The sequence below is a fragment of the Drosophila miranda genome, chromosome XR (assembly GCF_003369915.1).
Source record: "Drosophila miranda strain MSH22 chromosome XR, D.miranda_PacBio2.1, whole genome shotgun sequence".
NCBI classification, from domain to species: domain Eukaryota; kingdom Metazoa; phylum Arthropoda; class Insecta; order Diptera; family Drosophilidae; genus Drosophila; species Drosophila miranda.
The window spans coordinates 18,771,745-18,788,521 of NC_046674.1; the positions used below are offsets into that span (position 1 = coordinate 18,771,745).

Below are 16,777 nucleotides of genomic sequence, written 5' to 3' on the forward strand. Positions count from 1 at the left end.
ATAGCCGAGTCGATTGAGCCATGTCTGTCTGTCCGTCCGTCCGTCTGTCCGTCTGTCCGTCCGTCTGTCCGTCCCCTTCAGCGCCTAGTGCTCAAAGACTATAAGAGCTAGAGCAACGATGTTTTGGATCCAGACTTCTGTGATATGTCACTGCTACAAAAATATTTCAAAACTTCGCCCCGCCCACTTCCGCTCCCACAAAGGACGAAAATCTGTGGCATCCACATATTTAAAGATACGATAAAACCAAAAACGCAGAATCGTAGAAGATGACTATATGTTCTAGAGTGTAAAATCTCAACCAGATCGTATAATTGTTATAGCCAGAATCAAGAAAACAATTTCATTCTTTCTCGCTCTGTCTCTCTCTAACACACAGGTTTCATGGTCGGCTTTGCCAATTGCAAAATATGAGTTCAAGGATCTCAGAACCTATAAGAGCCAGAGCAACCAAATTTGGTATCCACACTCCTGTGATATCGGACCTTGACCGTTTCGTGTCCAAATTTCGCCACACCCCCTTCCGCCCCCGCAAAGGACGAAAATCTGGGGCATCCACAAATCTCAGAGACTATTAAGGCTAGAGTAACCAAATTTGGTATCCGCACTTCTGTTAGATCTCACTATAAAACGTATATCTCAGAATTTCGCCCCACCCCCTTCCGCCCCCACAAAGGACGAAAATCTGTTGCATCCACAATATTGCACATTCGAGAAAACTAAAAACGCAAAATCATAGATAATGACCATATCTATCAGATTGCTGAATCTGGATCAGATCAGATCATTTTTATAGGCAAAAGGACCAAATCAATTTGCACTGGCTACGCAGCCCCCGACGTCACGCTAAGACTGATTTTCTGTCTCTCTCGCACGCACTCCTTGTCTTGTCGTTTAATATTAGCGGCGTCTGCCGGAGGAGAGCCATACTGACTAAGTATCGGGTATAAATGTAGAGTTGCGGTGTCCGCAGCAACTCACAACGTTCCCCCTTGTTTTCTTTCAGTTTGTGGCAGTGAAAGTATAATTTTGTATACTTTATACCTTTATACTTTATATCATGTAGCCATGTATCATCCTAGCAAAACAACAAACGTGCCTTCTTCGAGAGTCCCGCAAAAAGGCGTTCTGTCGTGAGAAATCCATCACTGATCCCTGATTTCCCTGATACAGATATCAAACTTGATAGCTCGTATGTAGATCATATTGTTCTCTATAGAGTCTTCCATAGTAGCTATGTACATTTATAGAAATATGACTATACCGAATAATTATAAGCCGTTATACATTCTCGTATAAAAAGTTAATATTGGGGAGAAATTCCTTAAGAAATCTACACAGATTTTCTTTATTCACCGATCTACCCGAAAGTGTGCTCGGGGACCATTTATATTTACCCAATTCTAAGAGTTAAGTGCATATGAGAGATTCAAGATGAATCTTAAAAATTTAATTAATTAATAAAATAATTGAATGAATGCTTGTTATTAATATGTGAAGATAAAAGCTTAAGTATTGGTAATCAAGATGGAATATCTCCTGCAGATGCTATCTGATGCTCCATCAAGTTAGGTCCACCTTTCGTATCTCACTTTTGCAATAGAATTCTATGATCCTTCCATGAACCTGTTCATTGGCATATAGTTTTCGGGGTTTTCTTTTGCTTTGTTTTATAATTTCGAGTTCTTTTAAAATGCGGCAAATAAAGACTACCCTTTCTGAGATAAGAATGCTCTAGAAATATCTTCGCTAACTACGAAATACCTGTGGAAACCCACCTGTATTATCTTTTTGACTCATTGACTGCCAGCTTAACCATCTTGCAGTCCCATCCATCACTTGTGTCACTCAAATATTCTCGATTGCAGAGCAAACACTCCTACGGCTATTGGCTTATCGGAGTAAAAAACCCCACTTCAGAGGCAAAAGCTACTAATAATAATTATCTCTTATCGGCGATCTGATGGCTAGACAGAGAGAGCAATAGAGGGCATATGGCGATGGAAATCTGAGATATCATATCCGAATCACTATTCGCACTTGACTCTATCGCGGCAGCCGACAAAGCCATCAAAAAAGCTATACTATTATTAACTTTAGCCACCATTTCCCTGGAGGTTCAGTTGAGCAACTGCTGGCATTCGGAACGGACAACTTTATGCATATATATATAGCTCTAGCAGACTTTGCTCTAGGATCATTTAAAGGGTAGTGCGAAGAGAAGTCAAGTGAATTTACGGAATATTACGGATCAAAGTGAGTAGAGTAGAAGCGATGGGTATGAAATATTTACCTGGCTGTGTTTGCACGAAGCGCAGATAGGCCCTGTAACCCAGATAGGCGAAAATCTTTGGAGTTTTTCTCTCACCCAAAGAGGGGGGGGTGGGGGCAACAGTGATAGGTCTGGTGGCGTTTTGGGCGGCGAGACGAGTACCGGAAAGATTGGATAGGGCGTTGCGACGCGTCCTCTTTCGCTCTCAACTCTCAACTGGCGGAACTGGCGGAACTGGCGGAAAAAGTTCCATGCGGCAACAGCTGCCGGTCCCGTCAGTGAAACAGGAGTTGGGGAACCAATTTAGACTGTCATTAAGCTGACAAAATAAAGTCGGGCCTGCTGTTTACCCAAGAGTTTATTCTGCTGTTTATTCGCTGAAGCGAAGAGTATGGGAGCTCCTGCTTATCGCGGAGCGAAGAGTATAGGAGCAAGAGCAGAAACAAAGGATGAATCCCTGAAATATCCTTTGAAAACGGCGTTCTGGGGATTCCTGGAAAATCGCCAATCGATGGCGCTTACATAATCCTTTTGGGTTTGGTAAATCAAGCGCATGAAATCGGAAACACAATGCACACAGGACGAGGCTCCAGGAGGTTGCTTTTTGCAGCCTACATTCGGGCGCGCGATAATTGCATTTCGAGCACAATTGCTCCTATTGTACGGACCACAGCCTGCTCCTCTGGATCCGCCTGCTCCAGCCCACAGATGCCATTACACATGCCAGCCATGACTCTTGGCCCCCAGCCACCCAGCCACCCAACCACCCAATCCCCACTCTTTTAGCTCCTCCTTCAGGCTTGCAACCCCAGCAATACCTAACCCTCCGTCTCTTTCTGTAGCCCAGCTCTGCGCCATCGACCATGTGGCCACCGGGAAGCCGACAGGGAAAGCGATATGGACTTGGAGTCGTCCTGCCATTGGCTGTTGGACTCCTGCTCTGCTCTGCGCAGACGCAGAGCTCTGTGACGTCATTAAGAAGCACTGCATCAGCAGTAGCAGCAGGGGATACTTTGGGGGATGCTGCTGCTCTCAGGGCCACAGCAGCCCAAATCCTTGAAGACGCGCGACCCAACAGCGTAGTTCAGGATTGGAGTTTGGTGTGCAAAGAGCTCTGCGGGTAAGTCTCGGACGATAGAAATCCAAAGTGTCCTTGGATGTAAAGGATTCTAAAATGAAGAAGTGCCAGAGATACATTTTTTTACAAGTTCCTCCTTTAAGTGATTTTTGTGAACTCATGATGATAATATAACAATTAAATGAAAACTCGAAAGTGAATACTCGACAGTGGAATGCGGCGGCGGCACTTCGAGTGAGGGTGAGGCCTCTGAAGAGCCCACCGTAATCGCGGCTGTCAAGCAAACTATGTGCTCAACACCTGATCGGGTGTACCCATATCTGAATCGGTGAATCTGTCAATAGCTCTAAGTGTTTCTATGTTTTTGAGTGATTAATTACGCTGTATACCCAGGGTCTTTTATATACTCAAAGTTTGTATATATACATATATATTGTACTCGAACACTTAGATATCTCTAAAGAAAATAGTTCGAGAGCTAAAATTGTAGTACTGAGATGGCAAAAATGTGATATCTTTTTTTAAAGTTATTTATTTGTATCGAATTCTAATTTATACAATATATAATAAAAGTAGGTATATAATGGTATTGGTTTCGATTACGAAATCCGTCGTCTGTGTAGGCCATATGGCCGGTATATTTAGTAATAAATTCAAAGATAAAGAGCTGTAAATAAGAGCACACGTCTATTAAACCAATATCTAGTTATTTACCTAATTTCATAAAGATTAAAGAACTACAAACAAAATCACGAATAATAGTTGAACATTTTTAATGGAAATATATTGATTCCAATAAGATAATCTTTCAACTCTTACGAGTTTGCAAAGAAAACGAGGAAAAAACTATGAAAATATTCCCATTTTCTATTACAGAGCCGGCCTGGGCGTTACGACGCCTGGCGAGGCCCATTCTACGATCCTGAGACCGGAAATTGATGCGGCCAAGTGCGGGCAACTGTGTGGACTGCCAAGGGGTTAGTGTCCATTTAGAACCGATCCTCCCTAGCCAAAGACCGATATGATCCATCGCCCAAATATCCCATCCACCTATGATACTCCCCAACTAACTAACGCTCTTCCGTCTGCATATTTTCTTTCTGTTCCTTCGGTTCCTTGCAGATAACGTGGGCGATAGACTCTGTACGAGCTTCTGCCAGCAAAGGCATCGCTCGCTGTCCGGCTGCAGTCCATGCCAGGTGCAGGAGGTGGAGGAGCAGAAGGAGTGGAAGGAGGCCAGTGCAGTGCAAGGCAGTGCCACACATGGTCCCAGATCCGGGGAATCCCTGGCGGCAGTAGCAGGAATTGCAGCCGCCTCGGATGGTACGACCACGGCGACACCCGACTGGAACGAATTGTGCAAGGCGCTCTGCAAGACTGGCGATGGCGGGTCATTGTGCAACTGTGATCTATCGCCGTTCTTCACCTGAAAGGGGAACTTCCAGGTGCGATGGAAGGCGCTGGATCACAAATAATTTATATATATAATTCAAAAGTTATATAACATTTTGTTGTTCTTCGTTTTGGACTTGAGTTAGTGCTAGTGTTGTCTTTATATATACATATATTCTATATTCCATATCTTGTTGCGAGAGTTTAGTTGAAATACTGTAAAGAACAAACAAAAATCGATAGAAAAAAGGTAAATCAAACAAAAACCAAAAACAAAAACAAACCAAAAATACAAGCACTATGCATATACATATATGAAAGAATCACGCGCAAAGCCGGAGGAAGAGCGAAAATTCGAAAATTCCCTATGCGAATCAATTAATTTGTAATTAATTTCAATTATAAAAACGTAACTATAGAAGAAAAGCTATATAGGAAGTAAGCGGAGGAGAATCAAACAGCAGAATCACGCAGGGCTTCCAGTGTCCCCACGCTGGATAGAAGGATCACTCATCCCTTGGGCATCCGGCGTGGGGGCACAACCCACAGTATTAGGTGATTGGAATAGGGAGACACAACCAATTAATATCAACAAACACAACATATCGTGGTAAATCAATTACTTACACTCAACGTAACTCACATCGGACTTTTGATTGACCTTTTTGTTTTTTGACGGAATCAGCATATCAATTTACGAAGGAGGCAGGAGGCTATCTGAAGTTGGTATCCGAACAGTTTTTGTTCAGTTTTTTGGCTTACAAATTATCGGCAAATCAAAAAAGGTAAATAAAAGATAGGCATCAATTATATGTGTCACATTAGCGGCCACGTTAACCAAGAGTTTAGTGTTGGTTACAGCCACTTACAGATATAAATATGAATATAAATACGATATTGGTCTATATCTATATATCTATACACAAAATGAGTTGCGATTGCAAATCACAAACTCAAAGGCGGGACAAAACCCTGAACCCTGAATACCCGCGCATACATTTACAATTACTATAGAAATCATTCTATATATATATACATATATACATATTTAACATATATGCTAACATTATCTGTGTGTTTGGAAGACATTTTTTCGCATTGTATGAAATGGAAGACAATTTCAGCAAGCAACAACAACAGCAAAAAGCATTCTGGAAGACATGCGTCAATTTAATGGGGGCCCACACCATCCAGCCCCCTTGCAACTAGTTCAATAAGACCCTAAAAAAAAATAACATAAATAATACTATACTAAACTTAATCCTTATTTCGATTCAAAAAAGAACAAAGAAAAACCTAGTCAATGGCTAGCACACGTTGTTGTGTCAAACGCGACGCTGTGACTGACAATAATTACTAGAAATAATACAAAAAAGATAGATGGAGATGGAGATTTGGGTATTCAGTGTCTAAATATCTAAATATACTTAATCGCGCACCTATACTATATATAATATATGATATATAATACAATATATTGCACCGAACGATAATTACGAGATTATTTAGATGGAGAATATCGCAGGAGTTTAAGAAGCATTATTCAGAGCACATTCATTGATAACCTAATGCGGCTTCAGTATATGTATATCGATGTGTAGCACGTTAATCAATCACTAATTACAAAATACTAATCGTACTACTAATCGTACTCCAATGCACTTGCATTTATGTATATGTGTTAGGCGTTGCGTTTCTGCCATGAATACTGCGGCTAAGGAACCATAATATCAACCATTATTGTAAACCAGATTAACTAATAATCAACTCTATAAAAAACATCATCATCAATTGCGATTACAATTGCAAAACCGAACCGAAAACCGTTTCGCAGTATGTTTTCGTTTGTTGTGGCAAGGCAAGAGGCATCGATCTAGCCCGCGTTGGGTGGATACGATTATATAAAATAGCAGATAGGAAGAACAATAGTTGAATAGCTTGAAATGCCATATAGTATGTATGCCGCGAGTGAAATAACCCCGAAGAAAATCAGAAATTTAAAGACAATTCCACACAAGTAACCGAAAAACTGACAAAAAAAAAAACAAAAACAAAAGCAAGCATTCAAAGTAAAGGCAAATATATCTATTATCTGTTAAATGTTGTAAAGCCCCTCTAAACACAAAAAAAAAGAAAAAACGAACAAACCAAAAGTCTTTCATTTGGGTGGGAAAGGAAATGGGGTAGGCCATCAAATTCCGTATCTTCATAGGTCGTAAATAGGCGATATAAGTAAAGTCGTGATAAATACCCTCGATGGACCGCGATTTATCAAGAATTAACGTGCCGAAACTACTTGTTGGCGGTCAGACATGGTTCTTTTTTGTATACCTGGTACTCGAAGAGGATAGGTCTATACCAGCTTTGCAGTGGATTTGGATGTGTGTAACACCCAGTAGGAAGCATTTCCGAACCCATAAAGTTTATATATTCTTGATCAGCATGAATAGCCGAGTCATTATAGCTTAGTCTGCCTGTCCGTCTGTCCACAGGGAGTATAAGAGCTAGAGCAACCAAATCTTGTGTACAGACTCCTGTGATATCACACTGAATTAAATTTTTTTTAAATTTTGCCACGACTCCACAAAGGACGAATACCTGTGGCATCCACAGTTTTAAAGATACGATGCAACCAAAAACACATCATCATAGAGAGCGACCATATTTTCCCATTGTCGAATCTAGATCATTTTTGATCATTTTTAAAGCCAGAATGAAGAAATACATTTAGACTGGCTTCGCTACCCCTTCCACGCGATACCTAATTATCTCTCTCTCTCTTCCTCGTGCAGTTTGCGCACTGCTTAACGGCTGGTTATAGTATGAGAAAAAAGAGGGAGAGACAGATCTGAATAAAAAAGCAGAAAAAATATTAGTTGTAAAAAAATAGGTCATTAGGTTGTAACGTATCCCCATTCAGGCTGAGGTAAACTCAGTCGCCTTCTGTCACATTCGTGGGGGCGGTCAGGCTAGGGGACACAGAGCGTATCACATCCGTGGGTTCGGGTTGGAGGACTCGGAGCGTTTCACATCTGTGGGGTCGAGAAAGGGGTACGGAGCGTACCCGCACTCGTGTGGATGGTCGGTTTGGAGGACGAGGAACCAGTATCAGGTAAATAGGGAGGAGTCAGGGCACTGAAAATATCGCCTAAATCAAATGAGTTTTTATTCGTACAATTATCTTTAATTGAGTGTGCCTAGTTTTTAATGCAAGGGAAGAAAAAGGTTGCCGCACGGAGCAACGTTGTGACTTGGGCCGGGTTTTTGGGTAACTGTTGTTAGCTTTGGAATCCTCGCAGCCATCGATCGGCTTCGGATGAATAAGTGTCGGGAGTATGTGTTGGTTTGGGATAAATTTCAATTTTAATTCTTGCACGCACAAAATCATATATGTCTGCCTTTGAATAAAATGTCAAAGTTAACGGATTGACACAAAAAGCACAACTTTATTGATTTGACTTGCCGCCAAAGGAATTGTGGTTCACTGCTTCGTCAAGCTCTTCAAGCAGTCTACATATAACCGTTTCGAGGAATTTGCATACTGCCTTAAGCAGTATTATATGTACATGCTTAATGCCAAAGTTCTTTCTTGGCGCAATAAAATTCAAATGCACTGCTTTGAAAGCTCAAACACTCTAAAATCTCAAGCAGTGTCTAACCGTTTCGAAGAATTTTCAACTGCTTTAAGCAGTATATTAAAATTTGAATCACTAGAAACAGTAGCAGTAATATATACCGGGTTCTGGAACAACTAGCATAATTAATTATGCGCATAATTAATTAGTATAATAGTTATTTAGTAATTAATTAGGCTAATGTGCCAGAACCCATATTTACCTATATATTATTATTATATATATAGATTAATATTTATTTATATTTTGTATTAACATTAATCAATAATTAAAAAACAAGTGTTCGTCTTCTGTTAATTTGCCTATTTATTGCGCATGCATGATATATTCAAACATAATCATTGGACAGAAGAAGGCAAACATAAACTGGACGTTTTTTTTCTCTATAATTAAATTAATTTAAAAGTCACGTTAGTTTAGTGGTCGGTCGTGTACAAATATTTAACAAATTCATGAGTATACATTTCAACTAATTTATAATTAAACGAGGAAGATGCATTGTGCTTGCGCCTTGGGCGTTAGTTAATTAGTACGATCCTCGCATATTAAGTACAGGCTAGAAGGCTAGTCAGTGGTCAGTGCCCGATCGGCGATCGCTAGGAGGTGGTTAACAAACTAAATGGGTTGAAATCGACAGGCGTATCATCGAAACGAATCTTAGCTTCATATTCCAGATATCAATCCCTCAATCTATCTCCTACTGTACTGGTTTCCCCTTAGCAATATTCTTAGAAAACTTGTTAACCTAGTATATCGTAATTTACATTGGCAAGTATGAATCGTTAAGTATTTGTTGGGTTTGTAGCTTTAGACGTTAGTATAATAGATTTCGAAGGGCTCCTCCTGTCACCAGCCGTAGCTTTTGCTCCCAGCGGCAGCTCCTGCTCCCACAGTGTCTTTTGTGCTCGTATATGTTATGTTCTGGTCTTTTGTGTTTGATTCCCGTGCGCGGGCCAGGGTACGCGACAGGGATTAGCTAATCGACATCCGATTAGAAAGACGTCTTCATCATTCAGTCGCCAGCTCATCGATGCGACACCGCACGGCGTGTTCGAGCACCTCCAGGCTGGCGTAGTCAAGCTCTTTGACCAGGCAGAGCGTGGCAGACAATAGATTGGAGCTCTGACGAAAAGGGAAATGATTCAGTTATACATATATCTTATCGATATTGTGCCATTTACTCACCCGGTTAATGGGTCGACGATGATAGCCCGAGTAATGATTCGCCACAGAGGCTGACACGTTGTTAGTGGAATCGCTGTAGCGACCCTCCGGCCGTCTGCTGGAAAGGAACCAATCATCTAATATCCCCGTACGAATCCTATGCAATCCCATTGCTTACCTTGATCGTGGCCTCTCCTCTGGGTCCCAATCCCCGCCGTTCTCACGCGCACTTCCATTCCGGTAGCCAGTGAAACGATCTCCACTCTCGGGACCGACGATGCGACGTTGTGGGTGGTTCAGCATCTGGCTGCCGTACGGATTGTGGTGGACCTGCGGCACTTGGTGCTGCTGGTGCTCCTCCCATTCGGTGAGGTCTGTCTGGCTATGGCGATAGTGTGCCGGGTAGGTCGGGCGATCCGACTGATAGTATTCCTGTTCGGGGAATACCAAAATTAAAAGTGGATTTGCATATCGAACATCGATTCATCATCGTCTGAATGGGGGGGCACCGTGTGGCAGCAAGCCCCTTACCTTCATCGAGTGTGCGGATATGCTGGGCGGGATGGGCGCTGGTCGCACCTCCCGATAGCCAGCATTTGGGCTGCTCTCCTGGTCAGAGCCCGGCGAGCGCTGCTCGTCATTGGGCGTTGGTTAGTGGTGCAGATGTTTTTAGTCGGGGGTTGAGTTGTGGTTGTGGTTTTGGTTGAGGTTGTGGTTCGGGTGGTGCATGGTTTTTGTGAAAGAGTGAGCACATTAGAGACGTTAAATTCGCATTGGTGACCCCCCAACGGCCATCCACATGACGGAATGTTGAGCAAGTCGCACTGTTTTTTGGGGCACAATCTAATGCTGCTTCAATGGCTCATTAGCCCGTGTAGCCCTTCCTCTATTCTCTGCATATATAATGACCCATTTTTCCCCGTTTCGGTTTCGGCTTTTGTTCGCTGTCGATTTGGGCTTCTTTGGCAATTATTGTTTGGTTTGTCTCTCTCGTTTTCCCCTCCCCCACCCCCAGTTCGCCCTGTGGCTCCCAAAGTCAACTGGCTGACTTAAGCCACAAAAGCAAGCAGACAATGGGTCCGATGGCCAAGCGACGGGAAAAAGAGAACCTTAACCATGTCGCTGTCGCAGCCGAAGCCATCGCGTGACTCTTTCAAGGGGTTACCCTCCTACTTCAACCAAGTGTGACGTGCCCCCCATCCACGCCCTACCCTATTCAGTAGGGTGCCCCCAAAAAGTGGGCTCGGCAACGAGGCTCAGCATATTGTCATGATGGATGTGCGTAGGGCGGTGGCGATGGCTGGTTAGGAAGTGGATCTTACATCGTATTGCTGATAGGAAGTGCGCTGCTCTTTGGTTAACGTGTTATACATGGGCGATGGCGGATGCACGGGTTCCTGGGAAAACCAAGACAGATTAGTTTTTAGTTTTTCGGATAAGGAAGGGGAGATTAAAGATTATTCTGGAAGGTTTTCCCTGTTCAGTTATCTTGGGTATATTCCTTTCAGGATTCATATTTATAAGCAGACAAACAGACACTCCTAACTTGATGGATCTACTGCCTTCTCCTGCACTCCACATCTCTCCTATGGGATTCTCCATCTCTAGGGGTTACCTTGGTGGGTGTTGGGGGCTTGGAGCCATGCACTGGCAGCACCTGGCTGCCACCTAGATCGCTGGCACTGTGCGTGATGGTCCCTTCGCAGCTGTGGTTGCCCGGCGGGCTGGCTAACAAAAGCGGCTTGTTAATGGGAACGGGATTAGCAGGAGTGGAGATACAAAGACGTGGCGAGAGTTCAGTTAAGAGTTAAAAGTTACGAGTTAAGATTAAAGCCAAGGCGAGTGTGAAACCGGGGCGTGGCGTGGGAGAGTCTCGACAAAGGTAGCGATTTACCTCTCGCATGATGGGACTCGAGCTCTGGCGCTGCTGCTGTTGTTGTTGAGGTTGCTGCTGCGTCTGTGGATGATACTGCTGCTGCTGCTGCGGTGGCGGCGAGTGTGTGGGGTAGCTATGCTGCGGCGATGTATGCTGCTGCTGTCGTACCTCATAGGCATCTTCGTACACCTCATCCTCGGGCACCGAACCGCTGACGCCGCCGCCGCCGCCGCCACCGCCACCGCCACCGCCGACGCTGCCACCGCGACGCAAGGCATCGTCCAGCTCCTCCTGTGTGACGTCCACATTATCGAGTTTCTTCAGATTGGGCAAAGCGCGCAATACGATCGCCCGATAGCTGCAAATGCGGTGTGAAAAATGTGAGTACTCATTGGAGGGCTTCTTTCGACTGAAATCGGAGGGGGGAATTACTCACTTGTCGCCGGCCTGGTCACAGAATGGATTCTCCTCAAGCCAGAGGTTCCTCAGTGCTGGCAGATTCTGCAGGTAAGCAATCTCATTGACGTCCTGAATGTGGTTCTTGCGCAGATATAGTTCCTGCAGCTTCGAGCAGTCTTCAAAGTACGCCAAGGTGCTGATTTTATTGACGCTGCACAAGAACAGGAAACAGAGAGAAAGAGTTTCAGAAGAATGTCTCACAAGCTGTACGAGTATCTGTGGTTCAACAAACTTTCTCTGTTATAAAGCGACAGAGGCGCATCGGCCTCCAACTAACTGCCGTGAATCATGAAAAGATTCTTTCGGTGGCAGCTGCGTGGAGAGGTCATTAACTCTGTTGAAACCGAAGAATGCCACACAAGCGACCGCCGTTAAAGAAGCACCAGATGGGCAGAGGAGACACGCTCTTTGTCATCATCTGTATCGGTAGGTCAGTTTCGTAGAGCCGTCTCCCCCGGTTAGCACCTCCATCCATCGATCCATCGATTCATCGATGCTAATTACTTTCAAATGGCCAATTGCCCGTGGCAAAGGCAGAGGCGCGTGCTTTGATTGTTCCACCCCTTTTCGTGGCTCTGGCACCCCCCCACCGATAAGATAAGATATGGGGCCGACGGAGGAAGTGTATAAATAAGTGGCTAAACTTAGCCACGACTCGTCATTAAATGGCACACGGGTGCATTGCCTCGAGGAGAGTCGACTCGAGTTGTCTCCGAGTGGCTCTGGAGCCGTTCCACTATTTTTAGGGCTGGGAACTAAAGCAGGCCACTCGGGAGTGGAACCATCAGAGAAATACTATGCATAATCCGGGTCCCCCATTAACGTCAAGGTTGCCCGCAAGAGTCATGGCACTAGGCACTCGGCCCTCGAGCCCCGAGGAGCTGGAGGAAAGTGCCAGCGGCACGCAATTCAAATCAATATGGATTCCTTAATAACCAAAAGGAAATGGAAAAGGGACTACGCCAACGCGTTTCACCTGAACTGATTTATGGGCTCACATAAGAACATTGCGTACCCCGGCACTCGACGACCGCCACTCCAAGGCAAGGCCTAGCACAACAGGCCTAGCTCTCTCTCCCCCCACGCATATAAATGCCAAACAGACAACAACTGAAAAAGAAACCCAGTTGTTCTTTTCTACCCACCGACTGGGAACAAAAAGGTTTTCCTTGTTAAATGCAAAGTAAAAGGCAGTCAACTTTGATAGTCGAAGGGTATCTAGAAGTTGTTGCCCCCCAATATACAATATGCAATATTCTACTATCTATTACGAGTAGCTGATAAACCCAAATGATAAAGCAAAGCTAAGTTGAAGAGCCTCGATTGCGGCAATAGCTTCCTGATAATAGGCATGCCATACATATAAGTATACGTAGATCTGAAGAGTGCTTGAAGAGTTCTTAGGGTGAGTAAAAAGGTAAGGTCTTCATGGAATACTGTATATCTCCCAAGAATATATTGTAAGTCTCAATTTCTATCTTGGAACCCCTTTTATAGAGTTTTCCATGGCCCTAACAAAATCAAAACACTGACTAATCTACAAGCCTGTCCGATTAATTCTACATACCATATTTAGGGATAAATGGAGACAACATTTTTGAATTTCGAACATTTCGAATGCCAATCGATTGGTGTATTCTTAAAGATTCTGAAAAGGTATAGCTTTTAGGTTTAGGGCGAATATAATTAGATAAATCTAACGTCGAAGTTGACAAATTTGATTCATAGCTTAAGCCACAAGAGATACTACTTCATAAGTCTCTGTCTCTGTCTTTGTCCCTCTCTCTTGTCTTTCTACAATAAGATGCTGTTTATCAAGATTCTCTTCCTGCTCTTCCGATACCTCAAGTTCAATGACAAGCATTCATCATCAGAGCACTCCTCATATGGCCATAGCTTTTGCATACACCTCTCATATTTATACGAATACGAATATATACATATATGTATGTATATGTATATTATATATGTACGTATAGTCATGCATCTGAGACTTGTCAGCATATTGCCAGCAGATGACGGCGAAGTTTTAACTGGGGGGTGGGGGGAATCGATTTCGGTGACCTTGGCAGTCAAAACTGATTGTCGCCTTTTAAGGCAGCGCCATGGCATGGCATGCAATCCAATCATCGCAAGTACAAGTACAAGTACAAATATCGCTGAAAAGAGTACAGATTGTACAGAAGTATCTTTTACAAGTATCTCTGGAGCCAGTCTCTGAAACAAGCCCCCCCTACGCACTCGCCACAAGGGGCCCACGCCACGCAGCTGGAAAAAGTACGAGGCAAGCGACTGGCTATTGCCAATTTTGGAGCTCCCACGACTTTTAGCTTATATTTCGTATCTGCTGTAGTTTTTGTTGCCTCTTTTTCGTTTGCATTAATTACGCGCGTTACGAGCGTGCCAAAGTATTTCTCGTATTTCTGCCCGCCTAATGATGATGCCGGAGCGAAGCGGCGATGACATCACTTGAAAGCAAATATCAAAGCAATTCGTACCGCGGAACCGAAGCGTACTCAATCAGAGCGGGCTTGCAGGAAATGAAGATGAGATGATCCTTATATGAGGGAATGACTTACCTAAGCGCCAGCACCTCGACACCACGCATGCGCTTGATGATGGATACATCGGTGAGATCACTTCCCCTGAAAGAAACGGAGAAAGGAGAACAGAGATAGTGATACAGTTAACCCTCTCCGAAATGATTGATTCGTGCAGTGAGTGCAGTCCGTATCTGAGATGGGCTTGAGAGCATAGTAGGCTGTCTGCTGCTCGAAAAAGTAGTTCAACTGCTTTTTAGTGCCTTTTCCCAAGCATTTTCATGGCACTCTAAGCTCTTGAGTGGCAGGCGTTTTTCCACTCGCCACCGGAGCGGAGGCAGTCGTGACGCTCGGCAATGGACGACACTTCTAAACTGGTTAGAAGATTGCCCCCGGATTTGGGTCAAACTGGAGGGGCACCAGCACCAACATCAGCACCGGCAGGCACCCCAGTGAAAGCCGCCAGAGCATGCCCCAAAAAGTGGGCAGATACCCAAACAGATCGGAGCTCTAGCAAGGGGCACGATACGGTACGCTTTCACCTACGTTTTCTGCTACTGCACCTGCACGATTAACAATAGAGATCTATCGCAGCAGCTTACCAGCAATTCAGTTTTGTAATTAGGCCCAGATCCGATTGCTTGGACCGAGCTATGACCATTTCCTCTGTGAGGCGCGTCATTGTGTGTTGCTTTCCAGTGACCCGTGCAGTCGCAGTCGCAGTCCCAGTCCAGTCCACGGGTTCCAGTCGCCACCAAACAGGTGTGCCTGCCGCTCCGTCTACGTTCTGCTCTCTATATGTAAACCGCACACAAATGACCAATTTCAGATGCGGCTGGGGGCACGTAGAGAGGTTGAGTGGCGAACAAACAACAGGTTACTACGATATATCTCTATATACATATATATCTAGTGGTTGTAATTGTTGTTGTTGCTGTTACCGATTCGCCTTGACGTTGTTGTCTCTGACGTATGTAGTTGTTGCTTTTGTTGTAATCACTGGCGTGTCGTTGTAGGCGTTGTTTCAACTGATGCAATTTCGTAATTATGAGAGGCTTGGAGTTCCTTCGAATGGAATTCGTATGGGAGATACCTCCTCAGCGAATCTCGCAGCAGCGCACTATCTCTCGCACGGATGCACGGATGACTAAGCACCGCGGTTGTTGCGCTTTTATTTTTACTATCAACGTAATACACCGATTACACTCGACTCGACTCGACTCGTGAAGCTGTAGCTGTAGCTGAAGCTATTTTCGTGTGTTTCTCTTTTATAATTATTGTGCCGAAATATAACGAAAATAAATGTGAATTGTTGTTAGCCCCGTAAAAAAAGTTCACTTTTTGTCTGGATCGATTTTTTGAGCACAGATGTTTTCTGTATACTTCCTTCCGTAAGGTTTGCTGGTGTAAGAATGAAGTTTTTGAACAAGCTGACTATGGCTCTATGTTTTGAGTTGACACTATGTTCGCAAAGGCAAACTTTGTTTAACAAAAACAAAAAGATTTTCCGATTTTCCATGCACCGTTTTTTTGCAACCAACAAACGAAGTCTTCGCCTGCTTTACAGGTATTTCTCTCTGTTCGTGTGTTCGTGTGTGTGGAGCAGAGTGAGACGAAAGACCAGACTCGCGCGTGCTTTACACAATGTTCCGCTATGTGCTATGTTAATAAAACTAATAGTTTTTCCCCAGTCGGTGCGCTCGCAACAACAGTCGCCACTGTACAGACTGGGGCCTTTTGAGGTATGTTGTGCAGCCGGAGCGATGGAGCTTTTTGCTCCACACACACACCCACGTAACATTTGTTGTCTCTGTTTACGAATAGAGTGTGAAGCGGTAAGGCGTGAAGGTTGGTTGCATTTCGACTAAAAATCGAGGTGGCACTAGGGCTGCCACCAAGTATGGTATAATTAAATTAGATCATTGTTAATTTTCCTAAACAAGAACTAGCATTACTGACCATCGATTTTATCCCCCGGATCAACAAATTCCAATAAAACATTCTACATGTCATCATAATCAGATTCTGGAAAAGGATCCTATTCTTAAACAGTTATTTAGTTGCTTTTGTTCGATTTTCCAAATATTTCAACCCTGTACAAAAATCAAAATCAGGCGCGTACAAATTTTGGCTAAGGGAAAATGTGCAAATATACACATTTATAAATATAAAATAATGTTGTCAGTAGATCAACCATTTTAGTAATTTGCTGGACTTAGACGTATCAATAACTCAACTCTGTGCAAATGTGAGCACGAATTCAGGCTATTGAGTAAACTCAACTATCGATAGGTAACGAACGGAAATTTGAGCCTTTCCCCTGAAAATGGCCAGCATCTAGTATTCTACTTTAATATATAT

General features: G+C 43.7%; 2 protein-coding genes across 10 annotated transcripts; one reads left to right on the forward strand and one right to left on the reverse strand.

Annotated features, from left to right (window-relative positions):
• Positions 1-2,150: 2,150 nt before the first annotated feature.
• LOC108153389 lies at positions 2,151-6,889 on the forward strand. The gene is made up of 4 exons (XM_017283364.2): positions 2,151-2,256; positions 3,115-3,392; positions 4,227-4,327; positions 4,473-6,889. The coding sequence occupies exons 2-4, from the start codon at positions 3,136-3,138 to the stop codon at positions 4,778-4,780; spliced, it is 666 nt and encodes a 221-aa protein (XP_017138853.1). The 5' UTR covers positions 2,151-2,256; positions 3,115-3,135; the 3' UTR covers positions 4,781-6,889.
• Positions 6,890-8,665: 1,776 nt separating this feature from the next.
• Positions 8,666-16,186, reverse strand: LOC108152969 (uncharacterized protein DDB_G0283357). 9 transcript variants are annotated; one of them, XM_017282682.2, is made up of 11 exons: positions 15,358-16,186; positions 15,019-15,251; positions 14,456-14,521; positions 11,854-12,027; positions 11,436-11,775; positions 11,157-11,282; positions 10,864-10,938; positions 10,073-10,171; positions 9,720-9,973; positions 9,563-9,659; positions 8,666-9,499 (listed from the first exon to the last, which is right to left on the reverse strand). In XM_017282682.2, exons 2-11 carry the CDS (start codon positions 15,096-15,098, stop codon positions 9,386-9,388), a joined length of 1,425 nt encoding a protein of 474 aa, XP_017138171.1. In that variant the 5' UTR covers positions 15,099-15,251; positions 15,358-16,186; the 3' UTR covers positions 8,666-9,385. The 9 variants fall into 9 exon arrangements, with proteins under 9 accessions (XP_017138171.1, XP_017138172.1, XP_033242446.1 ...); XM_017282683.2 differs by having other exon boundaries at positions 9,563-9,656; positions 15,019-16,186; XM_033386555.1 differs by lacking the exon at positions 10,073-10,171 and having other exon boundaries at positions 9,720-9,961; positions 15,019-16,185.
• Between the last annotated feature and the right edge of the window lie 591 nt (positions 16,187-16,777).